The following is a 25,241-nucleotide window of genomic DNA, read 5'->3' on the forward strand; positions in this document are numbered from 1 at the left end:
TGGTGTATGCTTTTGTGTTTCTGCGGTTCACAGGGGCAGGCGTGGACGTAGAAAGATATCCCCGCAGGTGACGCAGCCTGGCTAGGGGTGTCCCGGGGTGGAGTGACCTTGGGGGCCACCCGTCCGAAAGTCCCGGCAGTAAGCTAGTGACTTCTTACAAAGAGGCCACACTTGATACCTGTCATCTTAATCCTCGCCATAGCCCTGCCAAGGAATTGATGACCCGTCCAAGATTGCACTACCAATATTGGGGGGTACTGCTAGTCGGCTTTCCAGTTGTCTCTACAAAAGCATACTGGCTGAGCTCTCCGTTCAATGTCTTGTTCCACTGAGATGTGCTGTTAATGCTGTTTTCCAGAAACGCATTTGGCAATGTGATCGTCTGCCCTCAGGGCTGCCTATCAGGCTCCGGATGATGCCACTCAGGATCATTCTTCACCAGTTCTAATCTTCCTTTCATGGTCACATTAGTGCCACGTATCTTGTCACCCATCCAGAGCTTCTGCCCCTCTGCTCAGTGCAGTCGCTTAGTCGTGTCCGACTCTTTGCGACGCCATGGACTGCAGCACGCCAGGTTTCCCTGTTTATCACCAACTCCTGGAGCTTGCTCAAACTCATGCCGATTCCCTCGGTGATGCCATCCAACCATTTCATCTTCTGTCGTTTGCTTCTCCTCCTGCCTTCAATCTTTCCCAGCATCAGGGTCTTTTCCAATGAGTCAGTTCTTAGCATCAGGTGGCCAAAGTATTGAAGCTTTAGCATCAGTCCCTCCAGTGCATATTCAGGACTGATTTCCTTGAGGATTGACTGGTTTGATCTCCCTGCAGTCCAAGGGACTCTCAACAGTCTTCTCCAACACCAGTTCAAAAGCATCAATTCTTCGGTGCTCAGCTTTCTTTATAGTCCAACTCTCACATCCATACATGACTACTGGAAAAACCATAGCTTTGACTAGATGGACATTTGTCGGCAAAGTAACGTCTCTACTTTTTAATATGCTGTCTAGGTTTGTCATAGCTTTTCTTCCAAGGAGCAAGCATCTTTTAATTCCATGGCTGTAGTCACCATCTGCAGTGATTTTGGAATCCAAGAAAATAGTCTGTCACATTATCCATTGTTTCCCCATCTATTTGCCATGAAGTGATGGGACTGGATGCCATGATCTTAGTTTTTTGAATGTTGAATTTTAAGCCAACTTTTTCATTCTCCTCTTTCACTTTCATCAAGAGGTTCTTTAGTTCTTCGCTTTCTACCATAAGGGTGGTGTCATCTGCTTATCTGTGGTTATTGATCCTGGAGATCTTGATTCCAGCTTGTGCTTCATCCAGCCCAGAATTTCACATGACGTACTCTGCATGTAAGTTAAATAGACAGGGAGACAACATACAGGCTTGATGTATTCCTTTCCCAATTTGAAACCAGTCCATTGTTCCCTATCTGGTTCTAACTGTTGCTTCTTGACCTGCACATAGATTTCTCAGGAGGCAGGTAAGTCTGGTATTCTCATCTCTTGAAGAATTTTCCACAGTTTGTTAATGATCCACACAGTCAAAGGCTTTGGTGTAGTCAATAAAGCAGATGTTTTTCTGTAATGTCTTTGTTTTCTCTATGATCCAGTGAATGTTGGCAATTTGATCTCTGGTTCCTCTGCCTTTTCTAAATCCAGCTTGAACATCTGGAATTTCTTGGTTCACATACTGTTGAAGCCTGGCTTGGAGAATTTTGAGGATTACTTTGTTAGTGTGTGAGATAAGTGCAGTTGTGTGGTCGTTTGTGTACACTTAGATCCTTCAAGCCCTTCCCATTGCTTGTTAACAACTGAATAAACCCAGGCAACCAGCATTTGTATTAAGAAATGGAATATTTCAAAATAAAAAGAAAAATGGAATATTTCCAGAATCCCCCAAAACCCTTTGGCTCACTTTTTGTCTCTCCTCCCATGTAAAGAGTAACCATAATTCTGACAACATAAATTAGTTTTGACTTCCCTGGTGGCTCAGACAGTAAAAATATGCCTGCAGTGTAGGAGACCTAGGTGGGGTCTTCCCCGGGTGGGAAAGATCCCCTGGAGAAGGGAATCTTCCAGTATTCTTTCCTGGAGAATTCCATGGACAGAGAAGCCAGGTGGCCTACAGTCCATAGGGTTGCAAAGAGTCCTGCACAACCGAGCAACTAACACTTTCATTTTTCATTGATACATAGAATCATATTATAGGTGCTCTTTTGGAATCTAATTCATTTTGCTTAACTTTACATGTAAGGTTTATTCATATTGTTAAGTGTGGTTATAGTTAGTTCACTTTTGTTGCTGTATAGTATTCCATGGTATACCTATACCATATTTATTTACCTGTTCCACTAAATACAGTTGATTAACATTTGGGTTATTTCTAGTTTGGGACTTGTATTAGTTTTCTAGGGTAGTTGTAACAAAGTACTACAAACCAAGTGGTTTAAGCAACAGAAATTTTTTTTCTCACAGTTCTGGAGTCTAGAAGTCTGAGATCAAGTGTCAGCAAGGTTGGTTCTTTTGGAAAGATACGAAGAATCTATTCCATGCATCTCCCCCTAGGTTCTGGTGGTTTTGGAATGCTATTCAACTCTGCTTTGAATTCCACCCATTTTTAAATGTTTAGCCAAATGCCATCTCCATAAACCTGGAGATGCCTATGCTGGAATGCTCTTCTTTCCCATAGTTAAGAGAAAGGCTTTTCCCTGAAAAATATGCCTTGAAAACAATGCCCTGAAGCATGAGCACAGGGCCTGCTCATCACAAATACTCAATGAATGTCTGCTGATACATGTACAGCAGCATGGAATAGGGAGTACATGTCTGGCAGCAGGAGGCAAGGAAGTGGAAAACAGACACAGGCCTACGGTGATGACAACCTGAACCAGAAGCAACAGAGGAGGCGGATGCAGAAATGAAAAATGTGCCCTGATGTAAGGTACCATACATTTTAAGGTAGCACTGTGTTGAGGATGACTGTGTGCTGTGCTAAGTCACTTCATTTGTGTCTGACTCTGTGTGAGTCCACGGGCTGTGGTCTACCAGGATCCTCCGTCCACAGGATTCTCCACGCAAGAAACTGGAGTGGGTTGCCATGCTCTCCCCCAGGGGATCTTCCCCACCCATGGATTGAACCCAGGTCTCCTGCAAGGCAGACAGATTCTTTACCATCTGAGGATAATTCCAAAGCTTTTCAAGCCATGGAAATGAACTAATTGGGATATTTCTGGACTCACTGGTCAGTATTGATGTCATGTGTTTAAGTGACACTGGTCAGTTCCAGAGGGGTAACTAAGATGGTGACAGATACAATACGTGATTGAATGGGCTGAGACTATTCAACCTGGAAAAGAGAAACCTGTACATGATGGCTGTGCACAGGTTTGACACACTGTCATATGAAAGAGTTGGATTACATAATTTTCTTTTGTGTAGCGATGGAGGGAAGAACTCAAACAATGAAGGGAAATACAGGAAGGTATATTTTTGTTTCTTATGGGAGTCATTATAGATGGAAATGATAATTGGAACTATAATAATGAGTGTAGTGAGAGAAAGTTAGAAGGTCAAGAATGACGTTATGGGCATCATTTGTCAGTTTGAAAATATTGAATCCAAATGTTTGTCTTTCCCTACAAATTTATATCAACAAATGGGACAACTCTGAACATGGTTCCATAAATATTCAAGATATTTATGGAGGGCCTACCCTATGCCAAGTGGTGTTCTAAGCACTGGGGAATATGGCTGTGAACTGCTAGGTGAATTTCCCTAAAATAATCTCTGGCTGTGTCATACTCCTAATAAAAAACTGTCAAAGGTTTGTATTAATCATTACATAAAATTTACTCTCCTGATATGACATTAATGCCCTTTTCTATCTGTTCCAACCTGCATTTCCAATCTGTTCTCTCCAACTCTCTGCTAAACTCAATCAAGTTATTTAACCTCTAGTCCCTCAATTATAAAAATGGAGGTGCAATATACCTCAGTTGGTTGTCAAGAGGATCAAATGAATAGATGTAAACTACTCAGAACTTGGTGCCTGGTACAAGATAAACATTGCATAAGTGTTTGCTGTTTTTATTGTCAAATGATATGAGCAAGTCAGGGAAAAGAATTTACTTCTGGTTAACAAGGGTAGAAATAATTCTGGGATTTGAGCAAAGGCTCTCCCTTTTATCCATCTGTATTAGTGGACTCTACACTATGTATTTCTAAGAGCAGCAAGTATTTAGCCAGATTAAAAAAAAAACCAGCTTTATAATTGACATACAAAATTTCAGATATTGAAATGTATGGTTTGAAAACTTCTGACATACGTATACACAAATTATATCGTCACAACAATCAAGATAGAGAACACATCCATTACCCACAGGTTTCTGTGTGCCACTTTGTAATCCACCACTCCCCTAGGCAACTACTGATCTGCTTTCTATCACTACACATCAGTCAACTAAAACATTCAATTAGCAATTGATGGTGTTATTTATTAAATATTTGACTTATAGTAAGAAAAAAATCAACATAGAAGGTAGTTTCTATTGGTGAAAAAAAGAAACTAAAAAAGGTAACAGTATTTGAAGAAATTAAAAGTAATTAATGAGAAAACTTTTATTTCATTGAGAAAGAGATGACTTTTGATACTACCTAGTAATTGGTTGTGTTACTAACATCTTTATATGACTTTCATATTTCATTCATTAGACAACAGGGGTTAGTTATTTGTGTCAGGGACTGGAAGGGGGTACACTTGTAATGGGGAGAACATTGAAATTGTGCTGTCCAATGTATTAGTCACTAATCACATATGGCTATCGAAATTTAAATTAAAATTTCAGTTCCTCAGTTGCACTGGCCACATTTTAAGTTCTCAAGCACCCCTCACTTGGCTAGTGGCTACTATACCGAACAGTGTGGATACAGAAATTAGTTATCATTGCTCCAAGTTCTCTTCTATAGAGCTAATTTAGAAGATTCTTGAGTATATTATCTATATGGGAGGTGAGAAGGTTCTAAGCTGAAGCAATGGCAATGAAATGGAGAGGAGGTGTCTCTCCTTCAGATACGGAGATACTTAATATGATGCTGAGTGAAGACAGCGGGATTCATTTAGGATGTAATATAGGTTTCGAGTAAACAGGTTGATGATTAAAATTATTCACCAACCAACTAAATATAGGAGAAGCAGCAGGATTTTGGAGAAGGGGATGGCATCAGACTTGTGTGCAATGAGTGAGAGGCAGCCATGGACTGGCCATTGGTCTGAGAAGCGGCTGGATCTCAGATTCTGATCTGTGGGGATGCTAGGTAGAGACAGAGTTGCAAGGAAGGAGCAGTAGCCATGGGTAGAGTCAGAGCCATATACTTGGGTGAGGGCTTTCAGAGAAATTAGGCTACATAAGAAGGTCAGAGGCTAGTATCAGGGCCTGGGAAGAACTCACATTTAGGGCAGGATTTTCAAACTGTGAGTGGCTCATGAAATTAACAGAATAGGTCTCCACCAGCATTTAAAAAACCAGTAAAACAAATATTAATGTGCTTTGCGTATTAAGTAAAGACCTTTTCCTGGGCCTTCCTTGGTAGTCCAGTGGTTGTAAGTCTACCTGCAAATGAAGGGCACATGGATTTGAATCCTGGTCTAAGAAGATTCCATACGCCACGGGGCAACTGGGCCCCTGTGCCACAACTACTGAACCGGGCATGATGCAACTACTGAAGCCCGTGCACCCAGAGCCCATGCGCCGCAACAAGACAAGCCACTGAAATGAGAAGCCTGCATAATCCAAGGAAGAGTAGCCCCCTCTTGCCGAAACCAGAGAAAGCCTACGCACAGCAACAAAGACGTATTGCAGCCGCAAACAAAAATCTTCTTTTGAAAATTGAAATTCTTTTGAAACTTTTGTTATGAATATATGTACATACATATATGGATACCAAGTTGCAAAGTAAAACATACTTCTGAGTTGATTAGTGTGAATATTACCAATTTATTAAGTGACACCACAGACTATAAGCTATATACAAATAAAGTCCTGGCATGCAGCAGACACTGAGTAAACATACTATACAAAGGAATTAACCAATAGGTCAGAGAAAAAGAGGAAACTGAGGACAAGGGTGACTCAGAAGCTAAAGAAGAGTGAGAGAGAAGTAACAACCCATTGTCAGACGTCAGTCACTTGGTGATACTCAGAGTTTATCCCTGATATTTCTGTGGCAGGAGCAGAAGTCAGACTACAGAAGTAAACAAAAGGTGAGGAAATAGAGATGAGACAAATGAGAGTGGAGACTGAGAGACATTTGTTTTGTTAGAGGTTCACTACCTGCCTGGAAAAGATTACATAGGAGAGGCATGCTCTAGAACCGTGCTATCCAATAATGGAATCAATAGCTACACACAGCTATTTAAATTAAACTTAAAAGTGCACTTACTTAATAATACTAGGTCCATTTCAAATGCTCAGTGGCTTACATATGGCACAGAGCTGATATAAAACATTTCCATCACTGCAGGTAGGTCTACTGGATAGTGCTGCTAAAAAAAAAAATTAACTTATAATGTTTATACTGGCCTCAATAAAACAAGCGTGGACAGTGCTCCCTAACCTCTTCCCACCTGAAACATTATCCAAACCTAGCAGAAAAACTTCTGCGGATTACACTACAATCCATACACGATTAGGGGCTTCCCAGGTGGCACTAGGGGTAAAGAACCTGCCTGCCAAAGTAGGAGAGGAGACGTTGGTTCGATACCTGGGTTGGGAAGATCCTCTGGAGGAGGGCATGACAATCCACTCCAGTATTCTTGCCTGGAGAATTCCACTGACTGAGGAGCCTGGTGGGCTATGGTCCACAGGGTAGCAAAGAGTCAGAAGTGACTTACCACGCACGTATACATGATGATATCACTTTTTCTCCCGGTGAGTGAGAGTTAACCCAAGGGTAGGCCAGTGGAGACATCAGGGAAGCACCTGAACTTCAGGATGTGATCTAGGGGCAGTCTGGGTACTATGTGTGTTCAAGGTGTTTTCCCACCAAATGCAAGAGATATATGACGACTTGAAACTCATGACTGCTCAGGAATGAACACATAGGGAAAAGAAGTTGTTAGACAAGATATAAAGATTATAGATATTATAGCAGTGCTGAATAGGAAAGGTTCAGAAAATTCAGGATAGCACACACAGAAGATGGTAGGTAAAACTGAATTATTACAGTGAAACTCCAGTTTTACAAAATTAAAGAAACTAGCAGACAATTAATAATTTCTGATTTCTGTATGTAATTTTCATGGTTTTTGTATGGCACCTTAATAACAAAAAGGAGTATGATATATTATTATCTATCAGATTAGAATTGCTACTTAGGGTCTCACTGATTCACTGGAGAAAAGTCAATTCTGGAATTTAAAAACTAATATTTCCAATTTGGGGGGAAGAAAATCACTTTTAAATTACTTAAAAATATGTTTGGGTCTACTTGAAAAAATTTTTTTTAACATGGTTATTCATGGGGGGAGGGGATGGAGGGAGGGGTGCACAAGGGAAGAAGGAAAATTCAGCCAATTTGCCTTCTTCACCTCAGAGGACGTTAAACCTTTAGTAAAAGTAAACCTTCCAACCTGAAGCCTTCCTTTCAGGTCTCTCCTGGTGACACTGGAAGTGGTGACGTTAGGTCAGGTCCTTTCATTGATACACAAAACCATGTAACAAACTCCTCTTCCTCGTGGGCTTCTGAACAGAATGCACGAGAGCACTGAATTCAGATAACTAAACTACTAATCAGTGCTCATGGATTAATCGGCGATACCACTGCAACGATGTTCAGTGGGACAGAGCCTGGCTCGGGGAGGTGATGGCGAAGTGCAGCGAGGGAGCCAGGGGGAGGACGCCGGCAAGAGATTTACATATCAGAGCTGCCATTTAGACTTTATGTTACTAACTAAGGGAACCACGGGCTTCTCTTGAATAAGGGGAGTCATTTCTGAAAAAACAACCCTTCTTCCGCGGAGCGCAGTCCGAGGAAGCCGGACTCAGACAAGCGCCACCACTGCCGGATGCCCACAAGCCCACTTTCGACTTCCTGGGCGAGGCCGGAAACGGCTTTGAGTGCAGCAAGAACCCGGCGCCGTAAAGCAAGATGGCAACCACTCTTTTTGAGGCAATTGTCTAATCTCTGTTTTATTTCCAACCTTTCCCTACTCACCAGGGTCCCTCGACTTTCATTATCCTCCGTAGTTTTTCTCGGCACAACCCTCCCATATTTCAGTTTCATTTATCAGTGGTAGAGGATGGGCTGGAGGCAATGTAAGGTGAGAGTCAGAGCCGTGAGACACCATTTTGTACGGAAACCGGAGGCCAGGCGGAGATGAGCATTGAGGAATCCAGACCTGGTTAGCAGGAGAGCATGAGAGGGAGGGGCGAAAGGGAAGAAGGGAGTTTTTTTTAACAGGATGATGTATTTCCGCTTCCTTTCGGCCTCGTTGTATTTGGTTGGACCAGCTTGTTGCGGGGAGGGCGGGGGAAGATTGTTTGCAGCGGAGATCCGCGCACGGGAAGGTAAACTGAGGTAAAGTCGAACAGAGGGCGGGCTTTGCGCCTGGCTGTGTAGGAGGCTTGCGGCCAGGGTCCTTGTGATTTGGGAAGAGCGGGGGTTGGAGATGCGAGGCTCGGGTTGTCCGCAGAATTGGAGAGAGAAGAGGAGGTGGGGTGGGGCTGGGGGTTAAAAGGTGATTTGCAAAGCCTTACTGGGGTGGAATGTCGCGGGCTGGGGAAGGGTTGGGGGAAATGATGGAGAGGATTAGGATGCGGAGGAAAGTCTGGAAGGCGCTGGTGGGGGAGGGGCTGGGGCCAGAGATCCTGGGACGCGGGAAAGGAGTTGAGGGGGTTGGTCGGAATATGGAGGTGTGGGAGGAAGGTAGTAAAGTCCTTGGGGGGCTGAGGGGTGGAAAGAGGCTGGTAACCGACTTTCGAATGCTGACTATGTACTTGGCCATTGTTTCCCCTGCAGCTCCGCAGAGACTCTTAGCCAGCAGCCTCTGCTCAGGCCCAGCCTTCTCTCTCCAGTTGCCACCACAGCCTGGAGGCGCCTGCCTCCGCCCTCCCGAATGGTGCTCCTCCTCGCAGGCCTCGGCCCAGGATCCAGGCCCCCTTTGCTCCCCGCCTCGGAGCTATTGCTCCGGGTCTCTCCTGGTGGACTCCCTGTGACGGGGAGGGAAGGACTTTTGCATATACAAAGCTATAGCTCTTGGGACCCCACTGGCCACTTGAATCTCGGCCTCTAACCGAGTCTGAGGTTCTTCCTGTGCCCTCGTTTTCCACTCTCTGAGAAGAGAAATCCTTCTTGCCACCCAGAGCCCAAGAAGCCCCAAGCTGGGGCCCTGGTCCCAGCATGTCAGTCCTCTTTTATGCTTAGGGCTGTGCCTTCTCCCTGCCAGCATGGCTGAACTCAGGCAGATTCCAGGGGGGCGGGAGACCCCACAGGGGGAGCTTCGGCCTGAGGTTGTAGAGGATGAAGTCCCTCGGAGCCCAGTTGCAGAGGAGCCTGGAGGAGGCGGAAGCAACAGCAGTGAATCCAAATTGTCCCCAAGAGAAGAAGAAGAACTGGATCCTAGAATACAGGTGAGAAGACTGAGCTGGGGGAGGCTAGGGAAATTAGATTCTAGCTTTCCTGAAGAACTGTCAGATAAGTGAGGAGTTAGACTTACTCTTTTCCCAGTGCACTGGGGCAGGAAAAGAAAACAGTGATTGTCAACAAATCATTGCAGTGTAGTGTCACAGTGCTGAAAGAGTTGTGTACGGTGGGAGTACAGAGAGAGGCTGGGCCTGAGTGCCTGGGATGTGTTGCTGCTGGCTTTACTGATAAATTGAAGTGACAAATTGGCAGTAGGAAGCACACTTTAGGTCAAAAGAAAGTAGAACTGTTGTTTCTTTTCCAAATACGCTAAGGGGCTGTTGACTCAGAGATGCAGTGTAAATGGGATGTGAGAGAAGATGGCTTTGAGATTGGAGGCAATTTTGAATCTTTTCCTCTCTCCTGCTTTCCTATCAGTGCCTCCCAGGGACATTCTTATTTGTGAAAGGTGAGACTCTTCATGTCTTATAAAGGTGGCACCAGGCTTAGGCCTGTAAGGAAATCTGATGTGTGCAAAGAGTTATATCAGGTGTGGTCAATCCTTCATAATACACATTTCTTGCTTTGAGGATGCTGGGTCAATCAAACGAGTGGAAGAGCTGATCTGTTGCCTTGGAGCATTTACTAGTTGGTAGAGGGGCAGATACCAACCCACTCCAGTTCTCTTGCCTGGAAAATCCCATGGACAGAGGAGCCTGGTGGGCTGCAGTCCATGGGATCTCAAAGAGTTGGACACGACTGAGCAACTTCACTTTCACTTTTCACTTTCATGCATTGGAGAAGGAAATGGCAACCCACTCCAGTTCTTGCCTGGAGAATGCCAGGGATGGGGGAGCCTGGTGGGCTGCCGTCTCTGGGGTCGCACAGAGTCGGACATGACTGAAGCGACTTAGCAGCAGCAGCAGCAGAGGGGCAGAACTTTGTGAAGGAGGCAGTGGAGGAGGAGGACAGGCAGCACACGTGGTAGATACGTGACTGGCTGAGGCTGGATTGTGGTGTTTCTGGACAGTGGCAGGGAAGAGTCCCCTGGAGAAGCTGTTTAGGCAGGTGAGAGCCAGGGTGCTCCTGTATGTTTGGGACCTGAGTCTGCTGTTTGGTATGATAGCATCCCCCAGATTCTGATGTGGCAGTGATTCACACCTCTGCAGGTGAGTAAGAGCCTCCCAGCGCTCTCATTCCTGGGCTTCTCTGTCAACAGACCTTTATTAGGTTACTTTAGTGAGTCAGGAAGGTTTCAAAGCTAGTCCTAGCATCCTTCCTGCTTTCTCTTGGTGGAGTTTCCTGGGACGTGTGTGGGGAAACTGTCTGTGCTGATAGTGTAGCAGTGGTGAGCCATTTGTTTACTGGCATGAGTCAGTAATTTATTTCTGCTCTGTTTCATGGGCATTGCATTGAAAACAACTCAATTTCTCCTGCTAGTTCTATATAGATATATTGTCCGCCTAGGACACAAGTCGTAGTGAAAAAAGCCTTGGGCTGAGATTCAAGCATCCTCTAGCCCTATGATTTGTGATTTTCATGTAAGTTACATAACCTTTTTGAGCCGCCTTTTCTTCATTTGTAAGATGAAGGCTTGGTGTAGCTTATTTGCACAGCTCTTTGCTGCTCTGCTCTGACTCTGTCCTGTGATTCTTTTCTTTCACAAACTCTGTTGCCTATCTTTGATGAAAGTTTGTAGGTCTTGCTTTGAGAAAGAGGTCTCTTTGTCAGGGAGGAGGGCCTGTTGACATTCTTCATATTCCCCTTTGCATCATTCCTTGCTCAACTGCAGAGGAGAATAAGTTGTGGTTTCTTTGCTTAGTCGCTTCTGCTCCTGTGTATTTTTCCATTGCCTACACAGGCAAAGGTGGTGGTGTTAAAGGGCAACTTTAATGCTGCACTGTTCAATAAAGTAGCCACTAGCTGCATGTGGATACTCACATTCAGTTAAGAATCAATTAAGAAAATGGAGTTCCTCAGGTGTTGCTGGCAGGGCAGATATAGAACATTTCCATCATCATCGACAGTTGTATTTGGTGAACTCTGTGAGGGTCAGCGGAGAAGGCGATGGCACCCCACTCCAATACTCTTGCCTGGAAAATCCCATGGACGGAGGAGCCTGGTAGGCTGCAGTCCATGGGGTCGCGAAGAGTCGGACACGACTGAGCGACTTCAGTTTCACTTTTTACTTTTATGCATTGGAGAAGGAAATGGCAACCCACTCCAGTGTTCTTGCCTGGAGAATCCCAGGGACGGGGGATCCTGGTGGGCTGCCGTCTATGGGGTCGCATAGAGTCGGACACGACTGAAGCGACTTAGCAGCAGCAGCAGCAGTGAGGGTCAGAGAATACTGAGCGAGAGTAAGATTCACCTTGCCTTGAGTGAGCCTGAAGTGTTAATGAAGCAAGATGGACAGAAGGACCCTAGTCCCTGTTGCTAAACCAGGAGGCACGTTGTGGAATGTAGTAGGTTATGTAGGGAGGCAAGGTCTTATTGTAGAGGCCTTCCTCGCTGATGAGGCTGGTCTAGTGCTTTGGCCTCAGCAGAGATGCAACGTCTTTTTGCTGGGTGGAAGAGGCAGCTTGATGTGAGGAGCGCCTTTCATGGTGAAGGCTGGTGGCCTTCAGATCCGGGTTTGGGCTCTTCTAGATGAGAAAGACATTGGGTATGTGTCTTTTGAGTTTCTTTGTAGTGTTGACAGTATGCAAGATCATGTTATCCTGATCCTATATTTTAGCACTTTAAATAGATTGGTGCGTTCAGTGGGTCTCTACCCACAAATCCATCAGTACCTCCCAGGGAAGTTTAGAAACACTTGTTCCTGAGCTTTGGCCAGACATGTACATTCTCCTCTTGTTTGGGGTGAGAAGTTGTGACTGGTGGCCTGGGCGAATCCACTGATCCAAGGATAGCCCAAGGATGGAGACCCTGTTCAGGTATTTTCTGGAACTCTCAGAAATGGTCCCTTAGGCCCAGGCTCTTTCTGGCATGGGGAATGGGGATTCTTGGCAGACAGACAGCTTGTGCCTTCTTGCCTGGAAGTTGTCTGGAATCCTTCTGGAAGTTGGAGGGAAGCCAGGTGGCTGCCAGCTGTAGGCCTACCTGAAGTGTGCTGCACCCCAGGGAAGTCCACTGGATGTCTCTCTGTGCCTTGACCTCAGCACAGTTTTTCTGAGGCATCCAGGCTGGGCCTTAGCTTTCTGAGAGGTAGGGTCCCAGTGGCAGGAAGGAATAGAGGAGGGTAGTACTGGGATGGGCCTGGGTCTTCTCTCCTATGACCTTTCTCAGCCCTCTTTGTGATGGACACATTTCTTTCCTCAGGTAAATAGATGCTTTCATTCACCTCCTCCTCCTCAGAGTGACTTTGCAATCTCTGGATTGTCTGAAATGTTTAGTTTAGCTTGCTCTGGAGGTCATTTTTACTTTATTTCTAAGTCTTTAGGTCCTGTATCACCCTAATCCTCCTGAATGACTGTGGACTTGGGTTTTTTTTTTTTTAATCAAGATATACCAATATTTGATTTAGGATATTATATAAATTTCGGGTGTACAACACAGTTTATAAGATTATACTTCATTTTGGCCTTGAGTGTTTTAATGGCTTGCACAAGTTGGGCAAGAGCATCTGTCTCCTAACTGCCTTTGACTCAGTGGTCTGGCATCCTGGGCATCAGCCTGGTGTGCTCAGGGAAGGTCACCCTCCCTGCGGGCTGCAGGCTCACTGATGGATGGTGAATGCTGACTCAGACTTCATCCTCCTCGAATTCGATTTCAGTCAGGTGCCAGGAGTCCCTGGTGCAGCAGGCCAAATGGAATATGTTGCCAGTGGTCCAAAGCAGAGCCTTGGGCGCTTGTTGGCTTCCTGCTGTGCTTTGCCCTCGGTCTGCCTCAGCCTGGCTACCCCATCCCCTAACCCTTTGCCCTCCAGCCTGCTCTCTCCCCAGTCTCCTTGTCCTGTTAGAGCTTTGTGCCTCTGAGGAGCAAACCTCAGAGTCAATAGGAAGCCTTTTTAAATTGCTGGAGATGCTTCGTGGGTACAAGTTTCAGTATAGAAAGACATACATGCCTGCTTCTGTAGACCAAGAGCCAAAGTCTTTCGTTTTCTTTCTAGTGACGATGACTTGCCATTCACTCCTCTGATGGTCTTGTCAGGGTCTGGGAGTGCTTTGGGTTGTGGAACCAAATGGGATCCTGTCTTAGACCTTGGTTTGCTCAGAGGAACATTACAGGGTGCCTTTTACCTACCTCTTTCTTTTCTCCCCCAAAATTACTATTATCTTACCAGGACTGTAGGTTTCCTTAGGTGGTGGTACTCCTGTCTTCGAGGTATCCATCTAAGGACATCATTAGTCCTAGGAATGTAATCAGTAGTAGCAGGAAAGCCAGATCATAGGTCTAGTCCTGGGTCCCAACTCCATCCCTGATTCCCTGCCCCTTCCCCATCTATCAAATGTGAATGGGATGAGCTAGAGAGTATTCCAGTGGGAACTGCTGAAAGGACTGGTCACCTCCTCCCTTAGATTATCTGAAACTCCCTGTGGGCCAAGTTCAGCCACAGAAAGCAGAGCCCAAAGAGGGCCCGGTTGCCTCTCACCCAGACAGGAATTGTCTTTTCTGACAGTTTCTTTGTGGTGATCTCATTAGCTGAAGGGGACGTCCCTGTCAGGAAGGCACTGTGAAACTCAAAGCTGTGTGTGTGTAGGCTGGTGTTGGCACTGCCCCAGGCTTCCTCTGGGGTCCTCTGAGCCATGCCGGCGGCCTGTTTTCCACAGTGGCCAGTTGTTACCTTATGAGCACTGAGTTGTGTGACTAATCAGTGGATCTTGTGCACTAGCTTCTAGGTCTACACAGACCAGTACAGGAGCCACATCCGACTATCCACGTTAAGCTGTGCTCTAAGGTCAGATGCATGTGGATTTCAAAGCCATGGTTTAAAATAAAGTTACAATATTGGTAATTATTATTTTATGTTGATAACAGGTTGAAACTGTGTTATTATTTTAGATATATTGAGTTAAATGTACTGTTAAAATTTCATCTTGGTGGTTTTCTTTCTTTTACAAATGTGGCTTTTATAAAACTAAACATTCCGTATAAGGCTCACATTCTATTTCTGTCAGATATCTCTGTTCTGAAAAGTTTAGAGACAAGTTTGTGTCCTCTCTGAGGCAGAGTCTGCATTGTTGTGAGTATGCGTATTTTCATATCATTGTTCCTGGTTTTGTTGCATGTTTCCTCCTCTGTGTTCTATCTTACACTGTAATTAGAGCACATAACTTGATTTCTTGCATTCTTGCTTGCTGACTCAAATCTTTTAGAGCTTGAGGTGGGGCACAGAAATAAAAGGACTAAAGGGGGATCACACAGTGGGCTTTTGAAAGGGCCAAATGAAGTATGCAGGAGCAGTGATGGCAGCGTTCCTCACTTCCAGGTGCAGGTGGAGTGTAGGGCGTGGTCATGGGCAGCAGGCAGACACCAGGCTGGCTACTGCTGGCCTGTCCAGGGCTTCTGGAGGAGGAAGCTATAGCTGAGCACCAGGCATCTCTCTAGGCACTGCTCTTCCTCGGGAGTGTCATTGGCTCCCTGGGCCCCAGGAACTTGACCAAGGGGAGGGGAGGATACTCAGGCTAGCAGCCTCCCTGCCACTGAAGCGCACGGGTGGTTTTTGCTGCTTTTGCCAGTGCTTGGGGCCGGTGAGGAGTTCAGGCCGGTGTGTCTGGTGAACTTCTTGCTGAGGCTCTCCCTCCTTGCCATAGGATCTTCTGTGTGGGGACCTGGGGTTCTGTCACCACCGCCCAAGCAGTTAGAACCATGTGTTCTTCCCTGATCTTGACCTTAATTGTTCACGAAGTCCTAATAATTTTGCATCCTGGATTTCCCAGGGATCTGCCCTCTCCTTTCCCACATGGAGTACTTGAGACAGCCTCCACTTTTGTCTCTCTGGCCCCTCCAAGCTTTCCCTACATTGCCCAAGTCTGCCTTCCTAAACCACTGGGGGCATCAAGCTCGGAGAGGTTGCCCCTGCCATTGGGAGAAGTCCGAGTATCCTGTCCCTGTGCCCAGCCTCTCTGGCTTCTCTCCTGACAACCTGCCTGCCCTGGTCACTTGCTCTGCTGTTGGTTCCCAGCCCTTATCATGCCCTCCTCTCCTATGGCTCCTCACATGACCAAGGGCCTGTTGCTGCATCTTTGTGCTCTAAATTCTAGGTTTCATGGTGCTGAGTGTGTAAGTATGTAGTAAAAATGTGCTGGGTGAGTAGGGCCCAGGGGTTTCTCCTTGCCTGGGACAGAGACCATTAGCTCTGAGGAGACTCCTGGCTGGAGGAGGAGGAGGAGGTGGTGGTGCAGTCTGATGGCAGCAGACTTGTTGCCACTGTGTTGTGTGCGTAGGAGTTTTCCATATTGAACCTCAATTCTCTTGTCCTTAAAATGGGGATTTACTGCATGATATAGAGGTGGAATTGTGAGGATTACAAGAGGCTGTATGTTATTAGATCTCTGACAAGAAGCCATTTGACAGTGACCTGTTCCATTTCTTCCCTTTCCTACTTGGCTGGGCTTTCCCTCTGTACCCATGTTCCTGCCCTGCCTGGTTCATATGAGGCTGCTTTCCTCTGCTGCTCTAACTTTCTGCCTCTCTCTGTGGCAGGAGGAGCTGGAGCATCTGAACCAGGCCAGTGAGGAAATCAACCAAGTGGAGCTGCAGCTGGATGTGAGTGATGCTCCTTTTCCTCACACTCTTGGGCTGATTCCAGAGGTGCTTTCATCATTTTCTGTCCTCTTTCAGTACAGTGGCAGGGGAAGGGGCATGTGTGAAAAACAAGAGGGGTTAGGACCCATGCACATGCCTCCCTCTGCCTGTGTCCCTATTCTTTTGCCAGGAGGCCAGGACCACCTACCGGAGGATCCTGCAGGAGTCAGCAAGGAAGCTCAACACGCAGGGCTCCCACTTAGGGAGCTGCATCGAGAAGGCCAGGCCCTACTATGAAGCTCGGCGGCTGGCTAAGGAGGTACGGCCAGCTGACCCACATTCTGGGGTGGGGGGCTGCATGCAGAGCCTGGCCCTGTAGTCTTCTGTCTCTGTATGGAGTGTGAGACAGAGCATCTTTTCTAGTTATCTTTTCCTCTTGTATCCCCTTTGGTTCATGCTCTCTTTGCTTACTTCTTCACTCTTTTACCCTGTTTCCTTCTTTTTAAAATTTTCTTTATATAAATAATATGGGGTCACTATTGGAAGGCTGTAAGTGTAACTTGTAACTATAAAAAAAGATAAGAGAACCAGAATCTCTCCAGATCCAACCACATGCATGTTTGTGATTTTTGTACCTGAAAGTTGTTTTAGTCAAGTATGGTAAGGTGACAGACACAGAGACAACTGCCTTAAAAAAGTTTATTACTTAGTTCCTAAGAGAATAGACGGAGAAGGCAATGGCACCCCCTGTCAGATTATTCAGGACTACATGGGGAAGCACCTGAGTGGGTGAGGAGGCAGAAAATGCGAGGGGAAAGCTTATCTCAGAGCTTTTATTGTAGAACCATTATCGTTTTCACGGGAAGGAGTGGGTAAGACAGGGTAGGCAGCTTTGAGCAAATTTAGGATTGGCCAGTTTAAATAACAGAGGCAGGCTATGGACTATGGGGAAGGTCTTTAGTTTTCTGGTACCTAGCCTTTCAGTGATTTAGAGGAGGGGAGTGAGTGAGTGACTGAAGTCACTCAGTCGTGTCCGACTCTTTGCGATCCCATGGATTGTAGCCCACCAAGCTTCTCCGTCCATGGGATTCTCCAGGCAAGAATACTGGAGTGGGTTGCCATTTCCTTCTCCAGTAGAGCAGGGGAAATACTGGCTTAAGAGAGTTAGATAAAGTAGGTGATGGGCTTCAGATAGGTGGATTTGCATATACAAAGCGTGCTCACAGAGTAGTTCACTGTCTCTAGAAGTCAGGCAGCCCTAGAAGGGCCAGGAAGACCTCCAAGATATCAAAACATCATGAAACATAGAAAATAGAAATGCGATTAATACAGCACAAATAATCACTAAAAAAAATTTTTTTAAAAAAATATATCCTGCCAAAATGGGATCACACATGTACTGTTTTTATCTCTATTACTTGAGGACATGATTCCATGTCAAGAATTACCCATCCATGACATTACTTTTAGGAACTTAAGATTTTCTTATGTTAGATGAACTATTATTTGTTTAACCAGTTTCCTATAACTGAAAACTTAGGTTTGTTTCTAGTGTTTTGTTTGGTAACTATGTTATGATGACTGTCTCCAGGCAGTTGTCTGGTTATTTCATTCAGCTCATCTGCTGGACTGGAGCTGATGGTCTCAACCATCAACTAACCACCTTCCAACTAAAAGGTGTGGAGTTTTCTTTGTTCTTCCTAGGGCAAAAGTCCAGCAGCCTTGGAGAGTGCTGGATTTTCCACGCTTTGCCCTCCACTGGCAGTATCCTTCTATTTCTACATGTGTTTCTTCTCTTAGCTTACCCTTGGAACATATTCTTTGTAGAATTTTGCTTCGTCAGCACTTATCCTTAGTGCAGTTTGGGAGGTGAAGCCAACATTACAGTGGGCCTTTTTCCTTCTCTTGTCCTTGCGCAGGGAGGGTCTCCATGGGCAGCTAGGGGTCTTTGCAGCTCAGTCTCCTGAGGTCCTTCCCCACCCTCCCTCCCAGGCCCAGCAGGAGACACAGAAGGCAGCACTGCGGTATGAGCGGGCTGTGAGCATGCACAACGCTGCCCGGGAGATGGTGTTTGTGGCTGAGCAGGGCGTCATGGCTGACAAGAACCGGCTGGACCCCACATGGCAGGAGATGCTCAACCACGCCACCTGCAAGGTGAGCCAGGCAGTGCCAACTGGTCCCTTCTGCCAGTTCTGGTACTTCGTTTGCTTTCCCTGAATCCTGTCACCTTCCTCACTCCTTTCTGTCTCTCTCCTGCTCCTGCCTTCCCTCAGTTTTGATTCTGTTTTAGGAAAAGTCTGGTCCTAGCTCTCTGCCCTGTTTGGCCTCCTTGTGTCCCATATATACTTCCTTTTGACTTAGAAGGTCCTTCTCAGCTCTTCTTGAATCTTCGCCTCCAGATGTGGGAGTGACTCAAGTAGTTCATTCCTGAATGCTCTGGATTCAACTCTCCTTTGTTATGTTTAGCTGTGACCCTTTGTTTCTATTTTCTGAATATTCTTCCTTTCTTGGTTTTGAGCTCTGCCAGCGTACCTTTTATAATTTGTGTATTATTTCCAGTCTTTTCTATGGGATTCGCTTGTGGCTCAGGTGGTAAAGAATCCACCTGCGATGTGGGAGACCTGGGTTTGATACCTGGGGTGGGAAGATCCTCTGGAAAAGGGAGAGGCTACCCACTCCAGTATTCTGGCCTAGAGTCGGATGTGGCTGAGAGACTTTCGCTTCACTTCTGTGGGGCCTGGGGAGTGGGAGGGTCCCTGGCATCAGCTCTAGTCTCCCACCCTCGCCTTGTAAAGAGCAAGTGTCTTAGTCCATTGGCTTTACTACAAAATAACAGACTGGGTGGCTTAAACATCAACAGTTTATATTCTGGAGGCTAGAATATTTCAAGATCAAGGCACAGGCAGATTTGGTGTTTGCTGAGGGCCTGCTTCTTGCTTCCCATATGGCCAGCTGTCTTTTCACTATATTATTACATGGCTGAAGGACCTGGGGAGCTCTCTGAAGCCTCTTTTATAAGGCAGATAATTTCATTCGTGAGAGCTCCCCACTCTTGAGCTAATCACTTCTTAGAGGGCCCACATTAAGGTTAGGATTTCAACACAAGAATTTTTTTGGGGGGGCGGGGGTGGGGGTAGGGTGGGGGGGTGTACTTCTCTGGTGGTTAAGACTTCACCTTCCAGTGCAGAATGTGTGGGTTTGATCCCTGGTGGGGGGAGCTAAGATCCCACATGGCTGGTGGCCAAAAAAGAAAAACAAAAGATAAAACAATGTAACAAATTCAATAAAGACTTTAAAAATGGTCCACATTAAAAAAAAAAAACACACACCTAAAAAAAAATGTTTGAGATAACACAATCATTTATTCTGCAGGATTAAGTGTCGGCTCCTGAGGAGTGGTCATTTCTCAAGCTCTTTTGTGTACTCCTTAGTCCAGGCCCATGGGTCACATGAGAGCAGGAGTTCCACTTCTCTGGAGCTCACACAGCACTGGGAGAGGGGTTGCTTGCTGAAGCTGTGTGTGTGTGAGGTCGACTCCTTGGTCTTGGTGGATGTGGCGGCTGGAGCCCTTCCCTGTTAGCTGCTTGGACATGGAAACCTGGGGAGCCCAGTGCAGAGCTGTGGCTCTCCCAGTGAGGCTCCTCCCTCCCGCCAACCCCCAAGGGTGAGCTCTGAGGACCACGATGTGGCAGATGTGTCACAGAGGGATGGACATTTCCCGCACGCTCGTGAGTGGGCTGAGGACCTCGGCCCCTCCTGGCAGCAGCGAAGCTGAGAGGTGGCGGGTTGCGCAGGTAACAGCAGGCAGGCGCGAGGACTCACAGTTCTCTTGTGCCTTGGGAGCTCAGTGCCTTCTCCGGGCTCTGTAGACAGTTTACCATTTGGAGTGACAGACTGGGCAGGCTATAGGGGCAGGAGTGTGGGTCCGTGTTCAGTGGTGTGTGTGCTCCGCCCCACCTGGCCCAGGTGAACGAGGCAGAGGAAGAGCGGCTTCGCGGTGAGCGGGAGCACCAGCGCGTGACGCGGCTATGCCAGCAGGCCGAGGCTCGGGTTCAGGCCCTGCAGAAGACCCTCCGCCGCGCCATTGGCAAGAGCCGGCCCTACTTTGAGCTCAAGGCCCAGTTCAGCCAGATCCTGGAGGTAGCTGAGTGTGGGGGAGGGGCGGAAGATGGGAGGGAGCAGGCATAGGAAGGGAGGGCCGGTGAAGGGGACACTAGTCTGTTTCTCTGGGCCATCCACCAGGCCGGTGTCGTGGGACAAGTGTGCTCAGAATGATTCCACAGGAATGGGAGGTGGAGTGGGGAATGGATGCTGACAGAGAAGGGATGTAAAGAAGTGAGAATTGGGGGAAACCAGAGAGAAAGGGGAGAGGAATTGGCCAGATAGGGAACGGGAACAGTGGATGGGAATGAAGACCTGGGAGGCAGACCCTGGAATGCCAGGTAGGACCAGGGCATATTGCTGGGGAAGGAGGATCCCAGGAAGAAGAGGAGTGAAGAGGGGCTGGGTAGGGCTGGTTCTGCACTGCAGATTAGTGGTTGGGGATGAGCAGAGCCAAGATTGGAGAAGGGACATCTCAGTGGGTCTGAGAGGACTTGGCAGCTCCAGGGGCCTCAGACAGTTGCCCCAAGGGTCACCTGACTCTGACCCTCCCTCTGCAGGAGCACAAGGCCAAGGTGACAGAGCTGGAGCAGCAGGTGGCCCAGGCCAAGACCCGTTACTCAGTCGCCTTGCGCAACCTGGAGCAGATCAGCGAGCAGATTCATGCGCGGCGCCGGGGCCAGCCTGCTCATACCCCGGGCCAGAGGCGTTCCTCTCCAGTGGGGGCGGAGGCTGGGCCTGATGGTGGCGAGGATGCGGACAGCGGGATCATCGAGGGGGCGGAGGGTGGAGGGCTGGAGGAAGGCGTCAGCCTGGGGCCTGGCGCTGCCCCGGACACTGACACGCTGAGCCTGCTGAGCCTGCGCACTGTGGCTTCGGACCTGCAGAAGTGCGATTCCGTGGAGCACCTGCGGGGTCTCTCGGACCACACCAGTCTAGATGGCCAGGAGCTGGGTCCCCGGAGTGGGGGTCGTGGAGGTCGCCACCAGCGCAGTATCAGCCTGTAGCCCGGTGCTCAGGGTGGCTGATGCATTCATACCACCACTGGCCCAAGGAGGGCCCTGCAGGTTCCCAGCTCCCTCTCCTCGGGTCCTTACTTCCCCCAGAGAGGTCAGGTTGGCTGTGTCTTGAGTCTGTTGTATATGTCCTGGCTTTCTCACCTTGCCCTGCCCCCACAGGTGGCAGCTCTCTTTGCCTTACCCTTTCAGAAGGCTTGTCTTTGGCTCTGACATCTCCTTTCCCCGTGTTGGTCCTTCACAGTCTGACTGTCTGCTGCCCTCTTTCTGACTTCTGTCTGGTTTTTCCCCTCAGGGAAATTTGGGCGGCACAGGGAAACCATCAGAGAAGGTGGGCACTGGATCTGGGTCCCAGCATCTTGGTCCCCCCAGCTTGAGTGAATGGATGGGTCCCCCTCCCGCCTACTCATCTCCCAGGTGGTTCCTGGGATGTTGCAGAACCCTCCAGCAGCCCATCCTCTGTCCCAGCCTGCTCATGGGTAACATGTAAGAAATGCTGCGGGACTGTGTGCCTCTGGAAGACACCACCCATCCCTTTAGTGCTCCCTCCTTATGACCGAAGCCACCTGTGCCTCAAAGCAGGACTTGAGGGATACTGGTGTCGGAAGGTGAAGCCCAGTCCCATTGTCAGCCACCACTACAAACGGGCGCCCGTGTGCATTGTGTTCCCCCAGCTGGGCTGTGTCCAACATTGCCAAGGTGCTAGTGGGTCCATGTTGGGGGGTGGAGATGCAGTGAGGTTCTGATGGCTGAAGCTCTTCCCATTTCTGCTGTGGAGTTAGGTCTGTTTACTTTTTCTGGGTAGAGGATGCTGAACCAAATCTCGGCATTCTTCTGTCGGGTGGAGTTAGGGAATTTGGTGCTCAATTGCTCTCCCTCACTCTTCCCGAAACCAAACCATACCTAGTCCAGAATCCCTTGGGGGAAGCTCAGGTTTGCAGAGCCTCTGCTGATACAGGGCAGGGTTGGCCTGCAGTGAGGGAACCCGCCCTCCATAGGGAGCAGTTTCAGGTGTCTGATGGCACTCCCATGCTGTGTGGGGGAAAGGCAGGGAAGCTACACTGGATCTGGGTGCCTTGGGGAACCAATCCTCCTGTCCCACCCCAGGAGGGCTGAGAGCTGGACTCTGGACAGGAGAATTTGTGCCTAGGCCTGTGTGCCGCTGCCATCAACGAGGAGGGCTGGGGTGGGTTGGGGCAGGGCCTTCAAATAGAGGTTGTCTCTCTGTCCCAGGGTTAAAACAGGATGGTCATGATGAGAACTGCCAGGTTTGAGGTGGCCATGGGTGGAGGGAAAATGGAGGAGGATGTGGGCGTGCGTGCGTGCATGTGCCCTGTGTGTATGGGGGGAAAGGGTCTGCCCCTGATTTTATTTAAATAAAATAGTTTATGTAACAGTAATGTTTATTGTCTCTTTCAGGGGAGGGAAGAGGAGAAAGGGGTGAAGATGGAGAGAAGGGAGAAGCAGGGTGAAGTGAGGTGCGTTTTGATGGAGTAGTCAGGGAAGGTCTCTTGGGAGGTGAAGGATGAGATGGATCAAACTTCCAGCCATGAGAGGAGGGAAGGTTTATGGCCACAGGGCTGGGGTGAATGCGCACCAGGTCAGTGGTGTCCGGAAACACTCTTCCCCCACCCCCCCAACAACCACCGATCTGCTAGTCTGCTAGCTGGGAAGGGCTCTCTGCAGGGTGGTATGGGTGTGTCAGCCACCAGTGGTGCAGATGAGATGATGGTGCCAATCCTGAACATGAGCATAAATAAAGGGGAGGGACAAGTAGGGTTGCGGCATTTAGCAAATATACAGGATGCTCAGTTAAACTTGCGTTCCAGATAAGACAGTATTTTTGCCTCCCTGCAATGTTTAGGACATACACATTGTCATTTGTCTGAAATTAAAATTTAACATAGGTAAAAGGTGACACTCAAGTCAGGGCTTGACCTGTTGTGGGTCAGGAGGAGTTTGAGTACATTTGGACCGGCAGCCTGTGAAACATCGAGTGGAATCAGGTTGGGGAAAAGACAAGAACTTCAAAAGGTGCAGAGGTGGAGTGAAGGCTTTCAACTGAGCCCTACCAGAGGTGAACCTGCATTTATAGCCAGCTGAGGAGCAAGTCAACTGAGGGATGGAGAAGATGCTAACGAGGAGGAAGGGGAGAGACTGAGTGGGAAATGGGTATCTTGACCTTTAAGGGGCAAGGTGAAGGCCAGCAGTTAAAGGGACAGGAGGGCAGAGGAGTGACCCTGGTGCCCTCAGATGGTAGATGGGCCATTAGGAGCCTCCACGTACCCTTTGACAAGACTGTCCAGGTGTGAGACTGCCTTCCCTGGCCTGACTTCTTAATTGAGAAATGCGATAAGGTAGCTGGGTGCCAAATACTTGCTTTATCACTGGAAAAGCTGCTCTGAGTATATGGCCTGTGTCCTTGGCCAAGTGGGTCCAGGGTCATGCTTCCCTATGCAGTCCATGGCAGTGTGGGACCTGTAAGGCTCCTCATTCAAAGGAGCCCCCAAAAGAAGGGCTGGCCATGCCTACCAGTTTTTCCATGCAAGATCACCTACCAGATGAGGCAAGAGTGGAAAAAGAACAGGAGGGTTAATGCTAATGGTTGAGCAGGGCAAATGTGCCCCCAGCCCTGTTGTACCAGTAGTGGATTGCACTGTGTAGCCCACGTACCAGGCATATGCGCTGACCCATTTAGCACCACAACCACATTAAGGGGTAGACATCACTGCTATTGCCTGTTCATAGGTGAGAACACAGGCATAGAAGGGGTGCCCAGTCTGCCCTTAGCCTTATAGAAGGTAATGGAGGCAGCTGGACTCTAGAGCAGGGGTCCCCAGACCCTGGGCCATGGGCCAGTACCGGTCTGTGGTCTGTTAGGAACCAGGCCACGCAGCAGGAAGGGAGCAGCAGGTGAATGAGCAAAGCTTCATCTGTATTTACAGCTGCTCCCCATCACTCGCATTACTGCTTGTTTCGCCTCCTGTCAGATCAGTGGTGGCATTAGATTCTCACAGGAGCACAAACCCTAGTGTGAACTGTGCCTGTGAGGGATCTAGGCTGTGCAACTCCTTAGAATCATTCCCAAACCATCCACCTCTCCAACAGTCTGTGGAAAAATTGTCTTCCATGAAACTGGTCCCTGGTGCCAAAAAGATTGAGGATCATTGCTGTTGAGTCCAAACTCTTCACCCTTTGAGTGAAGGTGCCAAAAGGAACTAGAGGTGAGAAAGCGGAGGGCGCAGGTGTAGTCAGCTCTTAGGAAGTTTTACTGTGAAGAGAAAAAGCTGAGAACTATCAGGATGGTCAAAGAATATTAAAGTAAGCAAGAGATGAAGTTATGGGGATCTGGAGTCTTCTCCATTTTTGTACCATGTTACATCATGGTCATAGTGATAATGACTCTTGAGTTCTGGCCTTTTCAAGTGGGCAATGGGCCTCAGTCTCCCTGGCACCCAGCACCTAATAAATGTGCTTTTGTGTCTCCCTGCCGTGATCCAACGGAGAAGGCAATGGCACCCTACTCCAGTACTCTTGCCTGGAAAATCCCATGGATGGAGGAGCCTGGTGGGCTGCAGTCCATGGGGTCGCTAGGAGTTGAACACGACTGAGCGACTTCACTTTCACTTTTCACTGGAGAAGGAAATGGCAACCCACTCCAGTGTGCTTGCCTTGAGAATCCCAGGGATGGGGGAGCCTGGTAGGCTGCCGTCTATGGGGTCGCACAGAGTCGGACAGGACTGAAATGACTTAGCAGCAGCAGCAGCAGCAGCAGCCGTGATCCAGATCTATACCAGGTTATAGGT

At 47.9% G+C, this 25,241-nt stretch overlaps 1 protein-coding gene across 2 annotated transcripts; it reads left to right on the top strand.

Annotated features, from left to right (window-relative positions):
* On the top strand, positions 8,471–22,831 carry SH3BP5L (SH3 binding domain protein 5 like). Of its 2 annotated transcripts, none has more exons than XM_005682874.3 (7): positions 8,471–8,574; positions 9,026–9,636; positions 16,277–16,339; positions 16,509–16,637; positions 18,311–18,472; positions 20,285–20,458; positions 20,980–22,831. In XM_005682874.3, the coding sequence occupies exons 2-7, from the start codon at positions 9,454–9,456 to the stop codon at positions 21,424–21,426; spliced, it is 1,158 nt and encodes a 385-aa protein (XP_005682931.1). In that variant the 5' UTR covers positions 8,471–8,574; positions 9,026–9,453; the 3' UTR covers positions 21,427–22,831. The 2 variants fall into 2 exon arrangements, with proteins under 2 accessions (XP_005682931.1, XP_005682932.1); XM_005682875.3 differs by having other exon boundaries at positions 8,479–8,584.

Source organism: Capra hircus, chromosome 7 (assembly GCF_001704415.2).
Source record: "Capra hircus breed San Clemente chromosome 7, ASM170441v1, whole genome shotgun sequence".
Lineage (NCBI taxonomy): Eukaryota > Metazoa > Chordata > Mammalia > Artiodactyla > Bovidae > Capra > Capra hircus.